At 44.0% G+C, this 18391-nt stretch overlaps 1 protein-coding gene across 1 annotated transcript; it reads left to right on the plus strand.

Annotated features, from left to right (window-relative positions):
- The first annotated feature begins 1389 nt into the window (after positions 1–1389).
- MRPS36 (mitochondrial ribosomal protein S36) lies at positions 1390–16145 on the plus strand. The gene is made up of 4 exons (XM_033164298.1): positions 1390–1507; positions 3528–3591; positions 12606–12808; positions 15396–16145. Exons 1-4 carry the CDS (start codon positions 1469–1471, stop codon positions 15411–15413), a joined length of 324 nt encoding a protein of 107 aa, XP_033020189.1. The 5' UTR covers positions 1390–1468; the 3' UTR covers positions 15414–16145.
- Positions 16146–18391: the final 2246 nt, after the last annotated feature.

Genomic DNA, 18391 nt, shown 5'->3' on the forward strand with positions numbered 1-18391 from the left:
CTCCTCCAGCACCATAATTCAAAAGCATCAATTCTTTGGCGATCAGCCTTCTTTATGGTCCAGCTCTCACTTCCGTACATTACTACTGGGAAAACCATAGCTTTAACTATACGGACCTTTGTCGGCAAGGTGATGTCTTTGCTTTTTAAGGTGCTGTCTAGGTTTGTCATTGCTTTTCTCCCAAGAAGCAGGCGTCTTCTAATGTCGTGACTGCTGTCACCATCTGCAGTGATCATGGAACCCAAGAAAGTGAAATCTCTCACTGCCTCAATTTCTTCCCCTTCTATTTGCCAGGAGGTGATGGGACCAGTGGCCATGATCTTAGTTTTTTTTTATGTTGGGCTTCAGACCATATTTTGCACTCTCCTCTTTCACCCTCATTAAAAGGTTCTTTAATTCCTCCTCACTTTCTGCCATCAAGGTTGTATCATCAGCATATCTGAGGTTGTTGTTATTTTTTCCGGCAATCTTAATTCCGGTTTGGGATTCATCCAGCCCAGCCTTTCGCATGATGAATTCTGCATATAAGTTAAATAATCAGGGAGAATTTACCTTTACCTTTACCTATAATAACAAAAGAGTGGCCAAAATCCAGATAATGCAATCAGGTAACCTGCCAAACAGGAGATAACACACTCAGGATTCTGTTTTAGACCGCCCCCTGTAATGTATGATGCACTGGGGGAGATGGTCCTGGGATACACCCCTTCTGTGATGGATGTATGATGTTTCTGGGGGTGGTCTGGAGTTTGAGGGTGGGCAAGGTCCATGGGGTCTAAACGACTAAATAACAACATATAAGGGCCGCACACCTTTGTTCTGGGTTCCTCCTCTTTCCTGCTGTGGTGAGTGAGGACCCTGTGCAACAGTTTAATAAAGATCAGGCTTACTAGCTGCTTTGTTTCTCAATATTCTCTGGTTGGTCTCTGTTATTTTCTGCTACCGAGAACCTACAAAAGGACTTTGTATGGGCTGTTGGGTACCCTATAAGGGAAAAGGAGCAGTTGTTTTTCTTCATAACAGTATCTAGTTGGCCACTGTAGTACCAGGATGCTTCTAGGGGTGGGCCAAGGGCCCTGATCCAGCGGCTCATATGAAGAATTTTTTTTCCCAACGGAAATTAATCCAGCAGCAGACCATTGCTATTGGTTTCTTGATAGCTTTAGGACACCCCCAACATCCATAAAACCACCCTCGGCTGTTAAGGGCAAAATCAGACAAAGCGAGTGTCAGGAGCCCGCCCATGCTTGTGCGCTTGAACTCTGAGTAACTGCATTCAGTAACGCAGCGTGTGACGCCCGGCCTCTTTTCTTTTCCGAAGCCGCCTCACGGATGCACTCCGTGGGCTGAGCGTCGCCGCCAAGGCCCCTCCCATGGGCGGCGCTTCGCTAGGCCGCCGCCCACTCCTCGAAGCCCCGGCCCCCGTCGGCGCGCACTTTCCCCTGCCTGGGCCGGGCAGGCGGTCACCATGGGCAGCAAGATGGCGGCCGCCAGTAGGGTCGTTCAGGTAAGTCCTTTAAGGCGCTTCTGCCACAAGAGACCCCGCAGGCTTGGCGCACGGCCGGGCCTCGCACCTCTGAGCCAGGCTTCGGCGTCCGGCGGCGGGGAGCCGGGTCCCTCGCCCCGTGGGAGTTGCCGAGGCCGGTGCCCTTGGGCGGGCAGGGGGAGAGAGCTCAGGAGGGAAGGCGGCCGAGGGGGGATGCGCTGCCTATCGACCTCGGGAGAGGAAGTCGAGAAAGCAGCTCGGCTGGGCCTCGCCACCTTGGCGGCATCGGAGGGAAGAGGCAGAGGTTTGTTGTGCAGCCTTTCCCCGTCGCTTCGCCTGTCCTCCGCCTTTTCCCCCGAGGGTCCCAACTCAAAGCAACAGGGTCGCAATGCTGTCCTACGATGCACCATCATCTTCCTCATCGCCACCATCGTCTCGGGATTAGACCCTTCTGTACCCTGCAATCTAACTCCGGATTAAGTCTCTTTAGGAAGTCTCAGCCCTCGTGTCAGTGACAAGCCTGTCAACTATAAATAAGAGTTGAGTGAAATATCAGCGTTTGCAGTTCCCTGGCAGAAGAGGGAGAGGCATTTTTAATAAAAATAAATATATACTCTGTTGGACTGGACATGCTGACGAGCAGTTTGACCCCGTTTTTCCTCCCAGGCAATGCCTTAAAAGATTTCTGGCGACTTGGAGAGAAGTGGCTCAGTCCGTTTTAGTGCTTGGGGCAGCAAGCGGGATGGTGATAATAACCAAAGTAACTGGCATTTTCCTGTCCTTTAGCAGTAAGGTGGCTAGAGCACCTTACTTAAATATTTGTACATCTTGAGTTTAGGGTGGAAAAGCAAAAGGTGTATAGGGAAAGGCATTGTTTGGGGTGCGAAATAACTTTTTCTTCCTCTTTCGTAATATTGGAACTCAGGTAATCCCATGGAATTGATATTTGACAGTAGAACTGGAATAGCCAAAATAAAAAGCAAACTAATGTGCACAAAGCATTCATTAATTTAGGGAATTCACAGCCACAAGTTGTGCCAAACTAGACTTGATGCAAAATGTGTCATTATTAGCCACTTATTTTATGCTTTAAATAAAAGTAATGCCAGGTGTAGGAGGTGTTTTTCATCAGTACAGCAGCTTGTATTGAAGTTAGATTTAAGCCTTTCCAAAACTACAGCTCCAACAAAAATCCCATTTTCATACTTGCCATTGTTGTTTTTTTAAAAAAAAATGTAAACATTGTTACTAGCAATTCTTTTAGTGCCACTTCTAGTTTGGCTCTTAGATTGTTTTAAATGGGAATTAGAAAAAGGTAGTTTTTCTATCATATTTCTGTCATGCAGGTTTCCCTTATTCCAGCACACTTTACTCTTGCAGAACATATAAATGATCTACATTTCAGGCATCACAGCAGCTACAGACTGCCGCTTGTGAGCAACATTCTATGAGGATAGCAAGTGATATACCCCTTCCTGACCACCCCTTAGGTAAACAGTAAACAGAACAAACAAAAAAACCTTTCTTCCCTGCAATAGAAATAATAATGGCTAAAGAAACACTTCTGGAGAAATCTCTGCAATTAATTCAAGTATGACCACTGGACCTTGTACTTAGTGCTTGTTAACTATTCATGCAGATAAACCTGCCTCATGTAGTAAAATAGTCCACCAGCTATGTTTCATTTGTCTTTGGATAGCATTAGATTGTGAATGAGTAAGTGAGTAGTGTTTCTAGAATTTACATGTTAGGTTTTGTTCTTCAACTACTCCAACATTTCAAATGTAAAAGTTGAAACCTTCAAATGCCTTTGTATTTGGTCCCAAACAAGCCAGTTTGCATTCCATCCCATTCTACTCAGAAGCCATTGCTGTTGCCAATGTTCTGTTCCAAAGGAGTTGGGTTGGGCTCCCCACTAAAATGCCATTTAGCAACAGTGCTTGGTGGATTACACCTTTCCTTTGCAAGAAATGTGAATATGTATATTGAATTGCTGTCCTAGTTATATTGCATTGCCTTCCATTTACCTGTTTTACTCTAGGTAGTGAAGCCACATACACCCTTAATTAAGTTTCCAGACAGAAGAAATACTCCCAAACCTACAAGTAAGTATCTTTTTTTGTAAAGGTATATTCATTGTATCTAGTAATGTTTAGAAAAAGTTTGCCATAATACCATCCATCCCAGGCTTGTGTACTCATAACTATGTCTTATTGGGTTCCATGTGACCTACTTACATGAAGAATGTATAGGATTGCAGCCTTAGTCACCATATTTCTTTTGTGTCGGGGTTTGGGTGCTGGAGCTCCTCGTGCACGGCCTTGGACTGGTTATGCACGAGGGTACCAGTTGTGGGGAAAGCGGCCAGCGTTCCGCGTGCTTTTGAGCACGGTCGCCGGCCAAGTCTCACAGTCTGAAGGATGTTGAGTAAGCCAATTGATGACTCCGATGATGTGTGAGTTCCTAATTGCCTTCTTTAATGAAAAGTTGCCTCGTGAAATAAAATATATACCCTGACTCTGATAGACGGACCAGCTTAAAGAAATTAAAAATTTTACTTTACTCCCCCCTTTAACCCCAAAGGAAGACAGACACCGGTTGTATCTTTAGTGGCTTCGGCAGAACCCGCATAGGCTCGTCCCCTAAGCTAAGTTCTCCTAAGCTTAAGTCCCTGCGCGCCCAATCTTCCGCGAGGCTAACTAAATAACTAAAACCGAAATATCTTCCGCGGGCCTAACCCTAGGCTAACCTAAAAAGAACCTATCTAAAACTAAAACCGAATGATCTTCCGCGACCTAACTCTAACTAAAGAAAAACCCGTCCAGCCCGCTCCTAATCCCTTAAACTAAACTTGAACTCAACTAAAACCCAACTAAACAAAATGAAGAATGCACGAACAAAACGTGCCTAAGCGGGGTGGCCTCTGCCTTTTATTAGGGAACAAACGGGACATCATCATTAATGCCTCAACCAATAAAATCACTGTTGCTGCCCTCCAAAAAGGCGGGAAGCAAGTTTAACGCTCATTAACAACTTTGAACATGACCGGAACTATAAAATAAAGGCGGATTAATCTCATAAGTGACCACACTATTCATTCATGCTTTCACTTTCCGCTTTTGCGCGCAATTATACCAAAAGTAGACCTCGAAAAACTCATGAAATAACCAAATAAATATGAATCCATGGCGGATCCGTGAAACGTATTCCGACATATCATCTTTCTTTTTTGTTTTAAATTAAATTAATTTTGATTTAGTTATATAAAAAGAAGGTTAGAGATATCATAAGCATTTATCTGACACAAACATTACCATTTGTTTGATATAGACCTCGACATGAAAAGGCGAACGTCGACAATGTCGACAGTGTCCACACCAAAGTCTACATCAAACTGTGATATAAACACCAGCAAAACCATCAACATCCACCCCTTTCATAGGAGGAAATACTTGTACAATAATGTAGCAATAAAGTCATGAAAATAACAAACCACTAGCCGAACATAAAAGTGATCGATCCGATACACTGTAAACCTTTTAGGCATATATAAATACTTCAATATGTAGTGTAACACAACAAATCACCTCATAAGCATGTATACTTTCGCGTGCAGCGTAAAACAACAAATTACTCCCCAAACACAAGAGAGGACCTGATACAGGTCCAAAATTAAAAATAACGGATAACGACTGCCCAACATAAGAGAGGTCCCGATCCGGGACCCAAAATTAAAGTATAACTAGAGCTGGGGCTACATAGCCTACCCAGACCCCTCCCCCATTTTTTTTTTATTTTTTTATTTGGAAAACTGAGGAAAATGGATAAGGTAACGGAAAGGGTTGTGGCTCCGAGGCTACAGAATCGAGGGAACTTTCAGGAAGGTAGATTCGGACTTACCACAGCGACCACAGGTACGGGGAACTAGGATCCGATTCCAGAGAGGGGATTTAAGCCACCTATGTAATGGCTTTCCAGCCGTTGAGTTGGGATTTAAGCCACCTAAGTAAAGGTCTCCCAACCATGAGGAAGGATTTAAGCCATCTACGCAAGGGTTTCCAGCGAAACGAGATGGGATTTAGAGTGAAAGGAAAAGCTGGGAACCTGGTTTACTGCCAAAGGTAGCATATAGAGGGGATTTTCAAAGAAAAAAAAAGGGGTACCAAGAGGGTAGGATGCCATCAGACTTGACATATATATCTTGAACAAATCCGAGAATGACCAATTCTTTGACCAAGGAAAGTATTTCAAATAAGGTATATAAGTGTTACCACATTTTGAACTACAACTTTTGTAAGCACAACGAGGAGATTTAAGATTACTGAAATAAAACATATATGCATGAATATGTCTATGACTAGAACTGCACAAAGGCGATACTGAGACCTTACATAAACATTTCCATATCATCAAAATTGTGACGCTCTAAATGGAAACCATTTCAGAAAAGCTTTGTATATATAAACATCCATATCATTAATTACCAAGCTATAAGGAAAACACATGTAACATGCGAGGCGGATATTTCAAGAAGCATACAAAGGTAAATATGCAATTTTTACAAGTACAATATAAAGTACAAGACAGGTTTAGAACTGCAAAATGGTGTTGGAGAGGAGGATGAAGACGATGAATGAGTTGCCGGTCGTCTTCTTCTCCGACTACACACGACCATGTAGAAGAAATAGTCCTGGAACTCAGGAAAAGTTCATGGAGCTCAGGAAAGTTCTGAAACATCGAGTTCTGAAGAACAACGATACCTGTAGAAGAAAGGAGGTTAAGCAAGCAAATCAGGGGTGATCTGCTAGTTAATGCAGGTAAGAGAGTAACTGGAACAAATCCAGGCAGCCAGGAACCAAGGGGCTGCCTAGAGGCAAACAAAAGGCCTAGGCAGTAGGAGGGTAAGGCAAACTGCCCAGAACTCAACTGGTGCTATTTGTAACACACAACAGGGTGTGGGAAGTAGGAGTTTTTTCCGCAGAAGTAAGGACAGTCCTCCGCTGAGAAGGATTAAGCAACAAGGGCTGTCGTTGAAGATGCAGGCTGGCAAGTACCACGCAGGGTTACATGACTTGACCTTCAGGTGAAGAGTTCCTTGCGGAAGACAGTACTTCTGAGCACAAGGAGGGAACCGCCTGAGGAGCCTGTAGTAGAGTTCTTGGTTGATGCAGGAAAAGATACTCCAAAAGATACCTGGGGAGATGCGGAGCATATTTGCAATCAGGTAGAGAGCAACAGAAAGCAGGTGAAAAGGGTTTGCGGTTTGGTTGGAAACAGGTATGCTGCAAGAAGTGATGGCAGCAATCTGTAGACACGGTGAGTACCATTGAAAACCAGCCAACAGAATGCCCATGCAAAAGACAGCACGGAACATAGCAAGGAGCGTCCCATGGTCGACGATTGGATCACTGGGACAAAGGAAAGTTTCAACGGCGTGAGAGCGCTTGAAGATGCTGCTGAACAGAACTTGTAGACAGGAGAATTCACCTTACAAGCAGTGAAACTTTCCAGGGGAACTTTGCAATAGGCTTATTGCAAAGGACAGTTTTAAGACTATCAAGGGAACGCTCTAAGGTCAATGGCTGTGGAGCTTTATCCATGAGGTACTGACGGAGAGTAAAGGGTTGCATACGATCCTGGTGTAGCAGCTCTTTGATTAGGGCCTCTGCTGCAGCGAGCTTTTCTGACGTCAGCGCCCATTGGTCGACCCATACAGGGGGTCCTTCCTTCCATGTGAGTGGAAGAGCATGTACTGGCGCTGATGCAAAGGCCCACATCAAAAATGTGTATGGACAACAGTTCTTGCTTTTGACAATAAGTCTCTACCCCAAGGGTGATAGGCACATTCATAACAAGTGGACGGAGCTGCACCATGGAGCCTGAGTCTGACTGGAAGGTAATCGGATGCACGCTCTGGTGGGCGGGGTTCGAAACCTCCGACTCCGAAGACTTCCTGGGTGACAGTCGTTGCCCACTGGTCAGGCCAATCCTTTCTGGCGATCACTGTGACATCTGCGCCTGTATCAAGAAGACCCTTGATCTTTCGTCCACCCATTTCTAAGACGAGATGAGGGCGTTCTTCTGTAATCTTGATTAGCGCCATTGCTGCCTGAGGAGGCAAAGAGTCTACAGGAGCTGTAGGCTAGAAGTAAGCAAATAGAGTCTGGCAATTTCCAAACCTTTTGTTAGGACACAAGGAACAGTTGAAAATCCTGGAATCAGCAACTGCGATGAATCTGTGATTCGAACTAGGCCTGCAGTCAGTGTGACTGTGGCAGGGAGGCGATCCATCCTAGGCAGGATAAGGCAAATCGAGGTGTCTGGGAATGGACCACGAATGGATGTTGGCAATTGCTGAGCAAACCATGGATTTGAAAAGTAACAGTCCTCTGTTAAGAAAGTGGTATACCTGGGACAGAAGAAGCTTCTTGTTCTTCGTTGGCAGTGTCTGAAGACATCTTTTTGGCTTCGGGTTTTTTGCACTGCTGAAGTTGGCAACTTTGAAGCTGCTTGGCGTTGAGTTGGCAAACTTGAGGTTCTTCCGTTGGTAAGAGTTGCTGATGCTGTTGAACCTGCTGGCATTCAGTCAGTTGTGCATCAAACTGGCAGGATGGAACTTCTTCTTTGACACAAGGCAGTCGAAGTTGTTGTTCATGATAATTGTTTGGTTGTGGCGGGCTGAGCTTAAAAGCTGGAGGTGACACAAAGGTGTGGACATTGTTAACTGGAGTGATGTTTAAGCTTCCACAAGAGGGAGCTGTCTCACTCACTTGTATTCTTTGGCCACATGGAAAGTGATCATCAGCTGGGTTGCAACTTGAACACTGCTGTTTCACCAAGGGCAAATGTTCTTCAACGATAGGCTGACCTTGATTTGAAGGTGAATAAAGCTCAGGTGTTGCAAGGTTGACTTCAGTAGGATGTCTTCTCAACGTTGAAGGCAATTCTGCGATCAGAGACTTGACTGTGATTGCTTGCTGTGAAGCGGGGGTGACATCAGCAGGAACTGAAGGGCGGTTAGCAGAAGGTGAACTGAATGCTGTGTTCTCTACTGGAACCCTTTGAATAGGTAAGGCAGATGATGAAACCTCTGGAACCTGAATGTTTGATGAGGTCACATCTTTTCTCTGGACATCTGAAGAGTAGATATCTCTCTGGATCACTCTTTTTTCCTGATGACCTGGATAGGAGTAGCGTTGTTCACCTTTCTGGGATGGTTGACCTTCATGATGTTCTTGAACTTGCACCCTATTGTTTTACCGGGGCCGGGGTGCGGCCCGCAGAACCGTTTCCCTGAACTGGAGATGAGGTAGGTGATGTATTTTGTGGGTTCAAACGACAATCATTCGCCCAATGAAATCCTTTTTGACAGATGGGACATCTCTCTGGCGGCTTGGCAGAAGGCCTTGGTGTTGCCGTGCACTGCGACCTGAAATGCCCATCGCCTCCACACCCATAGCACTTCTTGACTGGCGTAGAGCTGTCTTGACGTGGCATCTGTACCGCAGCTGCCAAGAGTTGTGCTTTGTAGGAGTGGGTACCAACATTCTGGCAGACGCGTAGCATCTCAGTCAATGTGGCATCTGGACGAGCTGCAACTGCTGTTAGGGCATTCTTGCAGTCATCGTTGGCATTTTCAAAGGCAAGTTGTTTTGTCAGCATGTTTCTGGCATGACGATCTTCTATCTGGCGTTCCACTGCAACAATCAGGCGATCCACGAAGTCCCCATAAGGCTCTTTTGGACCTTGCCTAACTGCAGCGAATCCTGATACTGAGCTGGCATCTGTGCGATTGGGTAATCTGCGCCAAGCTTTGACTACGATGTCTGCTATGGTGACGAGTGCAGCATCAGGTATGGCTAGCTGTTGATTGAGATTGGAGTATGTCCTGATCCTGTGAGCATATCTTCTGTGGCGAGTGGCGTTGCACGTCTGGCTGCTACTTCTTTCCACTCTTGCAGGCACAGAAGAGCATCTGTAGGCGACAGGAAGGTGCGAAGTATCAACTTCCAATCAGATGGCAGAAGTCTACTAGTGGACAGTCCTTCAAGTAAACTTCTAGTATAAGGAGCTTGAAGTCCATTTTCGCGTATGGCTTTTCGCAGTTCACGTAGTGTTTAAAAAGGAATGGCTTGATATCTTGCAGGTTGTCCTCCATTGGCACGAATCACTGGAAAGATGTGCATTGGTCAGCACTAAAGTCTATTTGTCCCAAAGCTGCTTCCAACGCTTGAGTTCTGCAGATGGGTTGCATTGCTGTTGGATCTGTAGGTGGCATCAGTGAGTTTAAATCTTCTTGATGCTTTCCAAATGGTGAGCCACTAGATGGTGCTAAAGAGTCTTTGACATCTGGATGCCTTGAAGATGGCTGACTATGAAGACAAGATGGCTGACTTGAAGTTGGATGAAGACAAGATGGCTGACTCGAAGTTGGATGAAGACAAGATGGCTGACTTGAAGTTGGATGAAGACGATTGGCTGACTTTGAAGTTGGAGCATAAGTGTTGGCTCTGTACTGCAAGTCCTGGCATCTGGATCATCATCGTTTGGCTTTGTTCTTGTCTTGGAATCTGCATTGGCATCGGAGGTGCTGAAGGGTTGGTAAATTGCTGTTGTGCTGCTTGCATTGAAGCTTGGATTGCTGTTGATTGGAATCAGCTTGCTGCAAAACTGGAGCTGCTGGCTTGAGCACGGCCTGCAGGGCAGCAGGGTTTGCTGGCAAAAAGGCTGCTTGCTGCTGCTGCTGCTGGATCGCTGGCAAAAGCGCGGCTTGCGATGGAGGAAGCGGGACCGTTGCTTGGAGCGAGGTCCGCGGCTGCTGCTGACTTGAGATGCGCTGGCTTAAAAGGCCTGCGATGACTGCTGAGACGACTGGCGGTGGGGCAGTCCGCGGCGGGGCTTGAAAGGCCGACGGCGTCTGCTGCACCGGCACAGGCGGCAATAATCTGGCAATGACAAATTGGACAAGGCGAGTGCGTGTACGACAACGGGGCCTGAACTGGCTGCTGCGAGGGGGCCGAAAATGGCACAACCGCAAGCGGCAGCACAGGGGCACTATTAAAAGCAGTATTTCCCAAATTCACTGTTCCATTAAGCAAAACATTTCTTGGAGCGATTTGTTGAAAGCAGTTTCTTACTTTGCTCCATACTAATTGTACAGGAATTCCGATTTTCGGGTTGGCCATAAATTCTAACCCGATCCTTTCCCATGAAGCTAAATCTTTCGTTCCCTCCTTAGGGACCCAAGGGCAAATTTCCCAATAGTTTTAACTAAAGCTCTACTTCTGATTCAGAGACAGGGTGACCATTTCTTTTCAAAAGGTACAATAAATCTTCACAAAATTTAACTTGAGCAGTTGAGAGTGAGGAGCCCATTTTTTAGCACTTTTCCAAAACTTTTCCTCCCCCACCCGTAGGCTTCTACTAGGGGACACCGGTCCTACCCGTAGGCTTTGACCGAAAAACCTGGCACCCGTAGGCTTTAGCCAGAAAACCCACCCCCACCCGTGGGCTTCTACTAGGGGCTACCGGCCCTACCCGTAGGCTTTGACCGAAAAACCTGGCACCCGTAGGCTTTAGCCAGAAAACCTTTCCCTCCCACCCGTAGGCTTTTTCGGGAGACACCGGCCCTACCGTAGGCTTTGACCGAAACCCTGGCACCCGTAGGCTTTTGCCAGAACCCTTCCCACCCGTAGGCTTTAGGGAAGACCTTACCCTGCCCGTAGGCTTACACTAAACTCCTTGCCGCTCTACCCGGGGACCCCTTGGGGCAAAACACACGGCGCAATTTCTATTTACACTACTTTGGCAAGCGGTGGATTCGCGCTACTGCAGCGAAATCCTGGATAAACCGGGCCGTTATACCTCACCTCTCAATGTCTGTTTCCGAGCCACTTCCGATATGTTGCCTTTAACCGGAGTCTTCGTGGAAGCGATTTTCGACTACGCTTTGCCTCAGAGAGGGCACCACTTGTCGGGGTTTGGGTGCTGGAGCTCCTCGTGCACGGCCTTGGACTGGTTATGCACGAGGTACCAGTTGTGGGAAAGCGGCCAGCGTTCCGGTGCTTTTGAGCACGGTCGCCAGCCAAGTCTCACAGTCTGAAGGATGTTGAGTAAGCCAATTGATGACTCCGATGATGTGTGAGTTCCTAATTGCCTTCTTTAATGAAAAGTTGCCTCGTGAAATAAAATATATACCCTGACTCTGAATAGACGGACCAGCTTAAAGAAATTAAAAATTTTACTTTACTCCCCCCTTTAACCCCAAAGGAAGACAGACCCGGTTGTATCTTTAGTGGCTTCGGCAGAACCCGCATAGGCTCGTCCCCTAAGCTAAGTTCTCCTAAGCTTAAAGTCCCTGCGCGCCCAATCTTCCGCGAGGCTAACTAAATAAACTAAAACCGAAATATCTTCCGCGGGCCTAACCCTAGGCTAACCTAAAAGAACCTATCTAAACTAAAACCGAATGATCTTCCGCGACCTAACTCTAACTAAAGAAAAAACCCATCCAACCCGTCCAGCCCGCCCTAATCCCTTAAACTAAACTTGAACTCAACTAAAACCCAACTAAACAAAATGAAAGAATGCACGAACAAAACGTGCCTAAGCGGGGTGCCTCTGCCTTTTATTAGGGAACAAACGTGACATCATTAATGCCTCAACCATAAAATCACTGTTGCTGCCCTCCAAAAAGGCGGGAAGCAAGTTTAACGCTCATTAACAACTTTGAACATGACCGGAACTATAAAATAAAGCGGATTAATCTCATAAGTGAACCACACTATTCATTCATGCTTTCACTTTCGCTTTTGCGCGCAATTATACCAAAAGTAGACCTCGAAAAACTCATGAAATAACCAAATAAATATGAATCCATGGCGGATCCGTGAAACGTATTCCGACACTTTTGCTTAGACTGGAAATTGGTGTTAACTGACATTTGCTGTTTCTTTGAACATACCATTCCAAAATTCCCCTTTTCACTTAAAAAAGTTATTTTTGTTGTTGTTTTTTCCTTAACAGAATAACAAGACTATTACTCTGAATGCTTCATGATCTAGGGTTTCCTGAATATTTTTGCTAAAGTAAATGGTTTAGAATCTGTCTCTTGTTCCTTCAGTACAGGAGCCTCTACAGTCAAGAGTGCCTCTGGCTCATGGTTCAGCCTCACAAGTCTCTGCAGGAGGTGGGCCGTCATCATCTACAAATATTTCATTCTCCAGTAGAATTCAAGGCACACCTGACACTTCAGAATTAGTAAAAATGTTACCTCAAAAATATAGAAGGAAACCCATGTCAGTGGAAGAGATGGAGTATATCCAAGTAAGGTCCCAGAGATTTCCTACATAATTTATTATTTGCATTTGTTTTACTGAAATATCTATTATGTTGCCTCTCTTATAAATTGGACACAAGGTGGCCATTAAATGAAATAGTTTAAACAGTTCCAAAATAAAAGCCTAGAGCAGTCAATGGGAATGTCTGCAATCTAGTGCTGCATTGATAAAACAATAGCCAACATTGAAACAGTTCCAACAGCTCATAGCCAAACAATAAAATAAGCATTAGGTGAAAAACCAAACTGTCAAAACCTGGATAATAAGACAGCCTAGTGCCTAGAAAAAATTAGGTCGCCAGGTGGATCTTTCATGGAATGAAGTTCCACAGATGGGGTGCAACTGTACAAAGGGCCCCCTCTCTCCTAACCTTTTCTAAACTTCACCAATTAGGGTACCCAGAGAAAGTCTCTGGTGATAAAAACACAAAAAACTCTGCTGGATCAGCTAGAGACGTATGGATAGTCCACAAGAAGGACCTGTTGCCAATAGCTCTTTTTCATTATTGTTTTTCAGCAACTGGTATTCAGAGGCCTGATGTTTCTATTCCTGTAGATACTGTATATCAAAATTATCATAATCATCATCTATTATTTGTACCCTGCCCATCTGACTGGGTTGCCCCAGCCACTCTGGGCAGCTTCCAACATATATAAAAACATGTTTTAATGTTTTCTGTGTTGTAGCTATGATGATCAGTTCCCAGGCCAGTTGATATGGAAGTGAGACAGCCTGGCTTTAAATGTTAAAAACAGAAGTTTGCATTGTTCCCAGGAACAGCCCGAAGGCCACTGTTGATCTTTAGAGCAGGTGTATGCTTGCATAACAAGCCATGATCTGCAACCTAGCTGCTGCATTCTGAACCAGTTTAAATTTTCAGAGGCAGCTCCATATATAATGTGTTATGGTAGTCAGCCCTTTGTGTTACTAAAGCATGGACAACTTCAATTATTAATCACACTGTTGAGTTTATCTTAATGCTGCCAGCATTTTCAGTTGTACACAGTTATTTTCTAAAGAATCAGCAAAAAAATTCCACTCCTCTATAAATAAAAATTATTCTTGCTCTTGTAATCTATAAATTAAACTTGAAAATTCTATCATATTAAGTTCCAATCTTCCTTATGAGGGACCTGCCTCACTTTCTATCTTTGGGCTAACAAAACTCAAGCCGCCATTGTTGCATACATTAATAGATTTCTCTGATATCTGGGAACGTCAGTTCAAACTATTCCTAACAAAAAGCTTCAGGGAAAGCTTTTTGGGAAAGTTTTAAACATTCTTTTCAACTTATTGAAAATCATTTCCCAATATTCTTGACTTTGTTACATAGCCACTACATATGAAAAAGGTTCCTTCCATTTATTTACATTTCCAATACAGTGGTGCCCCGCTAGACGAATGCCTCGCTAGACGAAAAATTCGCTAGGCGAAGGCATTCGTCTAGCGGAAGGCTGCCCCGCAAGACGGAAAAGTGTATGGGGCTGCCTGCAAGACGAAATTTTTCTTTTCGTCTAGCGAAAACCGCGGTTTGCATTGGTGCTTCGCTAGACGAAAATACTCGCAGAACGAATTATTTTCGTCTAGCAAGCCACCACTGTACATATCTGATTCTGCTTTATACATCTTAGCCAACCTACTCAGAGTCAAATACCATCTATGAATCATTTTCATATAATTCTTTTCAGTGTATAACATGCAGAGAATTTGAAATGATTCTTCCAGAGTTTCTCCCAGAGTTTAATCTATGTTATGCCTATATCCATTGCCCAGTGTGTCAAAAGCTTTAACTAGCTCATTGTTTGTTTCCCATTCTAGCAGTGTTATACATTTTAGACAATAATTTATCCTAATTCCATAGTAACTCTCTTTCAAACTGAGCTTTGGTCCAAAATCCATTTTTTAGTCTGTTTTAAACAAATCTTATAATTGATGGTACTGTAACCAATCCATAACTTTGCTCCTTACTTCTTCCATTGGTTCACTACCTGTGCAGGTGTGGAGAACCTTTATCCTTGCAGATGTCACTGAACTACAGCTCTCATGAATCCCAGCAAGAATAGCACATCACCCAAAATGATGAAGTTGTAATTCAGCAATGTCTGGAAAGCCAAGTGTTGCCACCACCTATCTTAAAATGGCTGTTCGGAACATCAGCTGCCTTACTTGGACAAAAAGGAGAAATAGCAATGGGTGTCCACATTTTGATGACACTTTACTGCAAATCCCACATGACCTTCCTGGATTACATGGAATGGTTTCATGTTCAAGATTGCAGTATTTGGGGGAGAAAACTTAGTGCACAACTGTGGGTTGGGCCCAAGGGACTCAAATTTATATTGTTTTGAGAAATACTGACAGGCAGTTAATTTACTGGACCCGTAAATAGTAAGTGGGATATAGCACACTACAGAAAAGTCCAAATGGCAACAGAAAAATTATGTGTGGCTTGCTGTTATTCTGTATCCCTATAAAGTTAGACATCAGTCACTTTATCCAAATGCAAATTGATATCAGTGCAAGATTGATTTTTCTTTTTGTTGAAAGATAAATAACCAATTTTTTTCTTACAGCGTGGAGGTCCAGAATAATGCACAAGACTCCGGTTAGCTACTGGTGTACAACAAACTCTTATATTCACAACAAAGGCCTTCCTCACTCTCTGAATGTTATAAATGTCTAAAAGCAAATAGCTTTGTTAAAGGTCTTTCATGAGGGATGAGAAGGTAAATGCTTCTTCAGAAAGTGGCTGTGTCCTAGAACAGAAGACCATTCTGTTTTGAGTAATTGTTACTCCACTTTATACAACTCTACAATTAAAATTTTTTTATTGTTCTATTTAGCAATAATGGTTTTGTTATCTTCTTTGTAGCTGTTGTTGATACACTAAGGAAGAACAGCAAAATCTTGTGATGTTTTCACTGTTCATATAATGCCTGTCTGGCATGAAGGAAAGCAATATTTGTTTCTTCTCTCCAACAGCATCAACCATGTCCTTTGGGAGAGTTTTTTAAAGGGTGGGGGGTGTAAGAAACAGTATCAAGACAGAACTTGCAGATGATAGTGGATGAATTGTATTTATTAAACATCAGTTACATATTATTGCAAACTTACCTGCCTGCTGTTTTGGAAAGAAATACAGGCCTCCATTCTTGACAGTTCCACTTGTAGGTACTACTCTCACTCAGCTTGCTTGTCAGATGAAATGTTGTCCAAATATGCAAGAACACATTTTAAAATGTATCTCTAAGTTATGCTAATGACTAGAGGTTTTTCTTTTGAAATCTCAAAAGAATAAGAAATTAAAATGTTTGCACCATCTACTCATCAATCAAGTTTAGTATTGATACTACCCTTTGGTCTCAAAATGGACTTTGTTCCTGTGATCCTCATCAGTTGTGATGTGAAATGAGGGTCTTCTGAAGGCTCAGGTGCCCATTTATTTTAATGAAATGAGGCATCTATCAGTACACATAGTAGCAGCCAGAGAGTTACCCTTCCAACACCAGTGTCACTGTAGCTTATCTATAGTAAGGTCAGGCCTACCCAGTTATATGGCTGGGAGCACTACGATCAATCTGACACTCCTGCTGCTGCACCCATGTCGTCCTGACCTTGCTTCTGCTCATCTTTGTGCTTTAGAAACATATTACAAGTTCTAACTACTAACATCAGTTAGAGTTGAGGCCTGGAACTCCCCCCCCCCATCTTCCAACCACTCCTAAGTTTGCAAGGATCACTGCAAATTGTTTCTGAGTGGGGGGGGGGGCAGGGATTGATAAAGCTGTGTTCTTAAGTGAGAATTCTATAGGTGGAAAGTGTTGGAAATACAGAGAGATCCATTTATATAAATCTCATTGTAAAGAGGTTTCCCATCTATTGCATACAGCTTCCAGAGATTGAATCTGGAACTTTTTAAAATAGAAAGCATATGTGCTACCACTGAGCTATAGCACTTCTTAAAAATAAATGCATGAATGAAATCTGCCAAGGAAGGCAATAAATATGCCTTACAAATAAAATGTTGGTTGCATCCACATTGTAGCCGGATATCTACTTCCCTTTTGATTCCCTGGTCATCATGAAATGACATTTCAATTTGAAACAAAATGGGTTCTGCTTCACCTACATCAAATTGTGGAATCTTCTAAATGTGATGGTTGATTAACAATAAAGCTGCAACTGTTAATTTTGAAGTGCTTATTTTGCTCTTTAGTTTATCTACAAAGTGGCCTAAATAAAAAGCTGCAGGGTATAATCCTTGAAAATAAATATAGTAATAAATTCATCTTTTGTTTGGAAAGTTGAAACAACACAACAACAATCAGGATGTGCATGCCTACTTATTTTTTGGAATTTGCTTCTGAGTAAATAAACTTGTAACACATTGTGCTGCATTTATATTTTCTCAGACTCATTTTGTGTAACCCAAACATGGCATTTATTACAGTATGTTATCTTTACTGCTGTAGTCAGGTGCAGTGGCTGCCTTGGCACTTGGGAACTTGAAAAGAGGAGCTGCTTGAGCAAAGTGGTTGAGGTTCACTGGAGTTTGCTCACTCCTCTATGTTGTTGTGCAGTCATTCAGGTCGTGTCCTGACTCTTTTGTGACCCATGGACCAGAGCACGCCAGCATGCCTGTCCTTCACTGCCTCCCGCAGTGAGGCAGGGTAGCTTCAAGAACCTGTCCAACCATCTCGTCCTCTGTCCGCCCCCTTCTCCTTGTGCCCTCCATCTTTCCCAACATCAGGGTCTTTTCCAGGGAGTCTTCTCTTCTCATGAGGTGGCCAAAGTACTGGAGGCCTCAGCTTCAGGATCTGTTCTTCCATTGAGCACTCAGGCCTGATTTCCTTAAGAATGGATAGGTTTGATCTTCTTGCAGTCCATGGGACTCTCAAGAGTCTCCTCCAGCACCATAATTCAAAAGCATCAATTCTTCGGCAATCACCCTTTATGGTCCAGCTCTCACTTCCATACATCACTACTGGGAAAACCATAGCTATATAGTTCTCCCTAAACTCTGTGTATATACTTGGCCAACTTACGATTGCAATTTATATATGATCCAGTGCAGTGGATTGTGGTCCATGAAAGCTGATACTGTATTAAATACTCATTTTCAAGCACGGATGAGAACCTGTGCCTTTCCTGGTGTTGAGTTCAACTTCAGCTTCCACTAGCCTTGGTCAGCATGGCCAATGAGAGTAACAATATATTGTAGGCCACATTACTTGTTACGATAAAATAGCACACACCTACCACTCCTGAGGGCAGCAGGTGAGCTCACCAGGTCAAGGGCTGGCAATATATGCACAGTTATACGCCAACTGATAAAGTCTGACTGCTCTCCTGCCCAATGGTAGCGCTGGCCCCTGCTGCAATCTGAGGGTGCTTTTGACCAGCAATATTAACAATGGAATACATTTCTGGCCTGTCACCAGCTGGTCATCCCCGTACCCCTCCCCACCCCAAGGGGCACACTTACAATATGGGGATACTGGAGTTCACTGGCAAGGTGCTTTTAAACGTGTACAAAACAGTCACTAGAAATCAAAGCAGGGGGTTCCTC

This window comes from Lacerta agilis, chromosome 11 (assembly GCF_009819535.1).
Source record: "Lacerta agilis isolate rLacAgi1 chromosome 11, rLacAgi1.pri, whole genome shotgun sequence".
Classification (NCBI taxonomy): Eukaryota; Metazoa; Chordata; class Lepidosauria; order Squamata; family Lacertidae; genus Lacerta; species Lacerta agilis.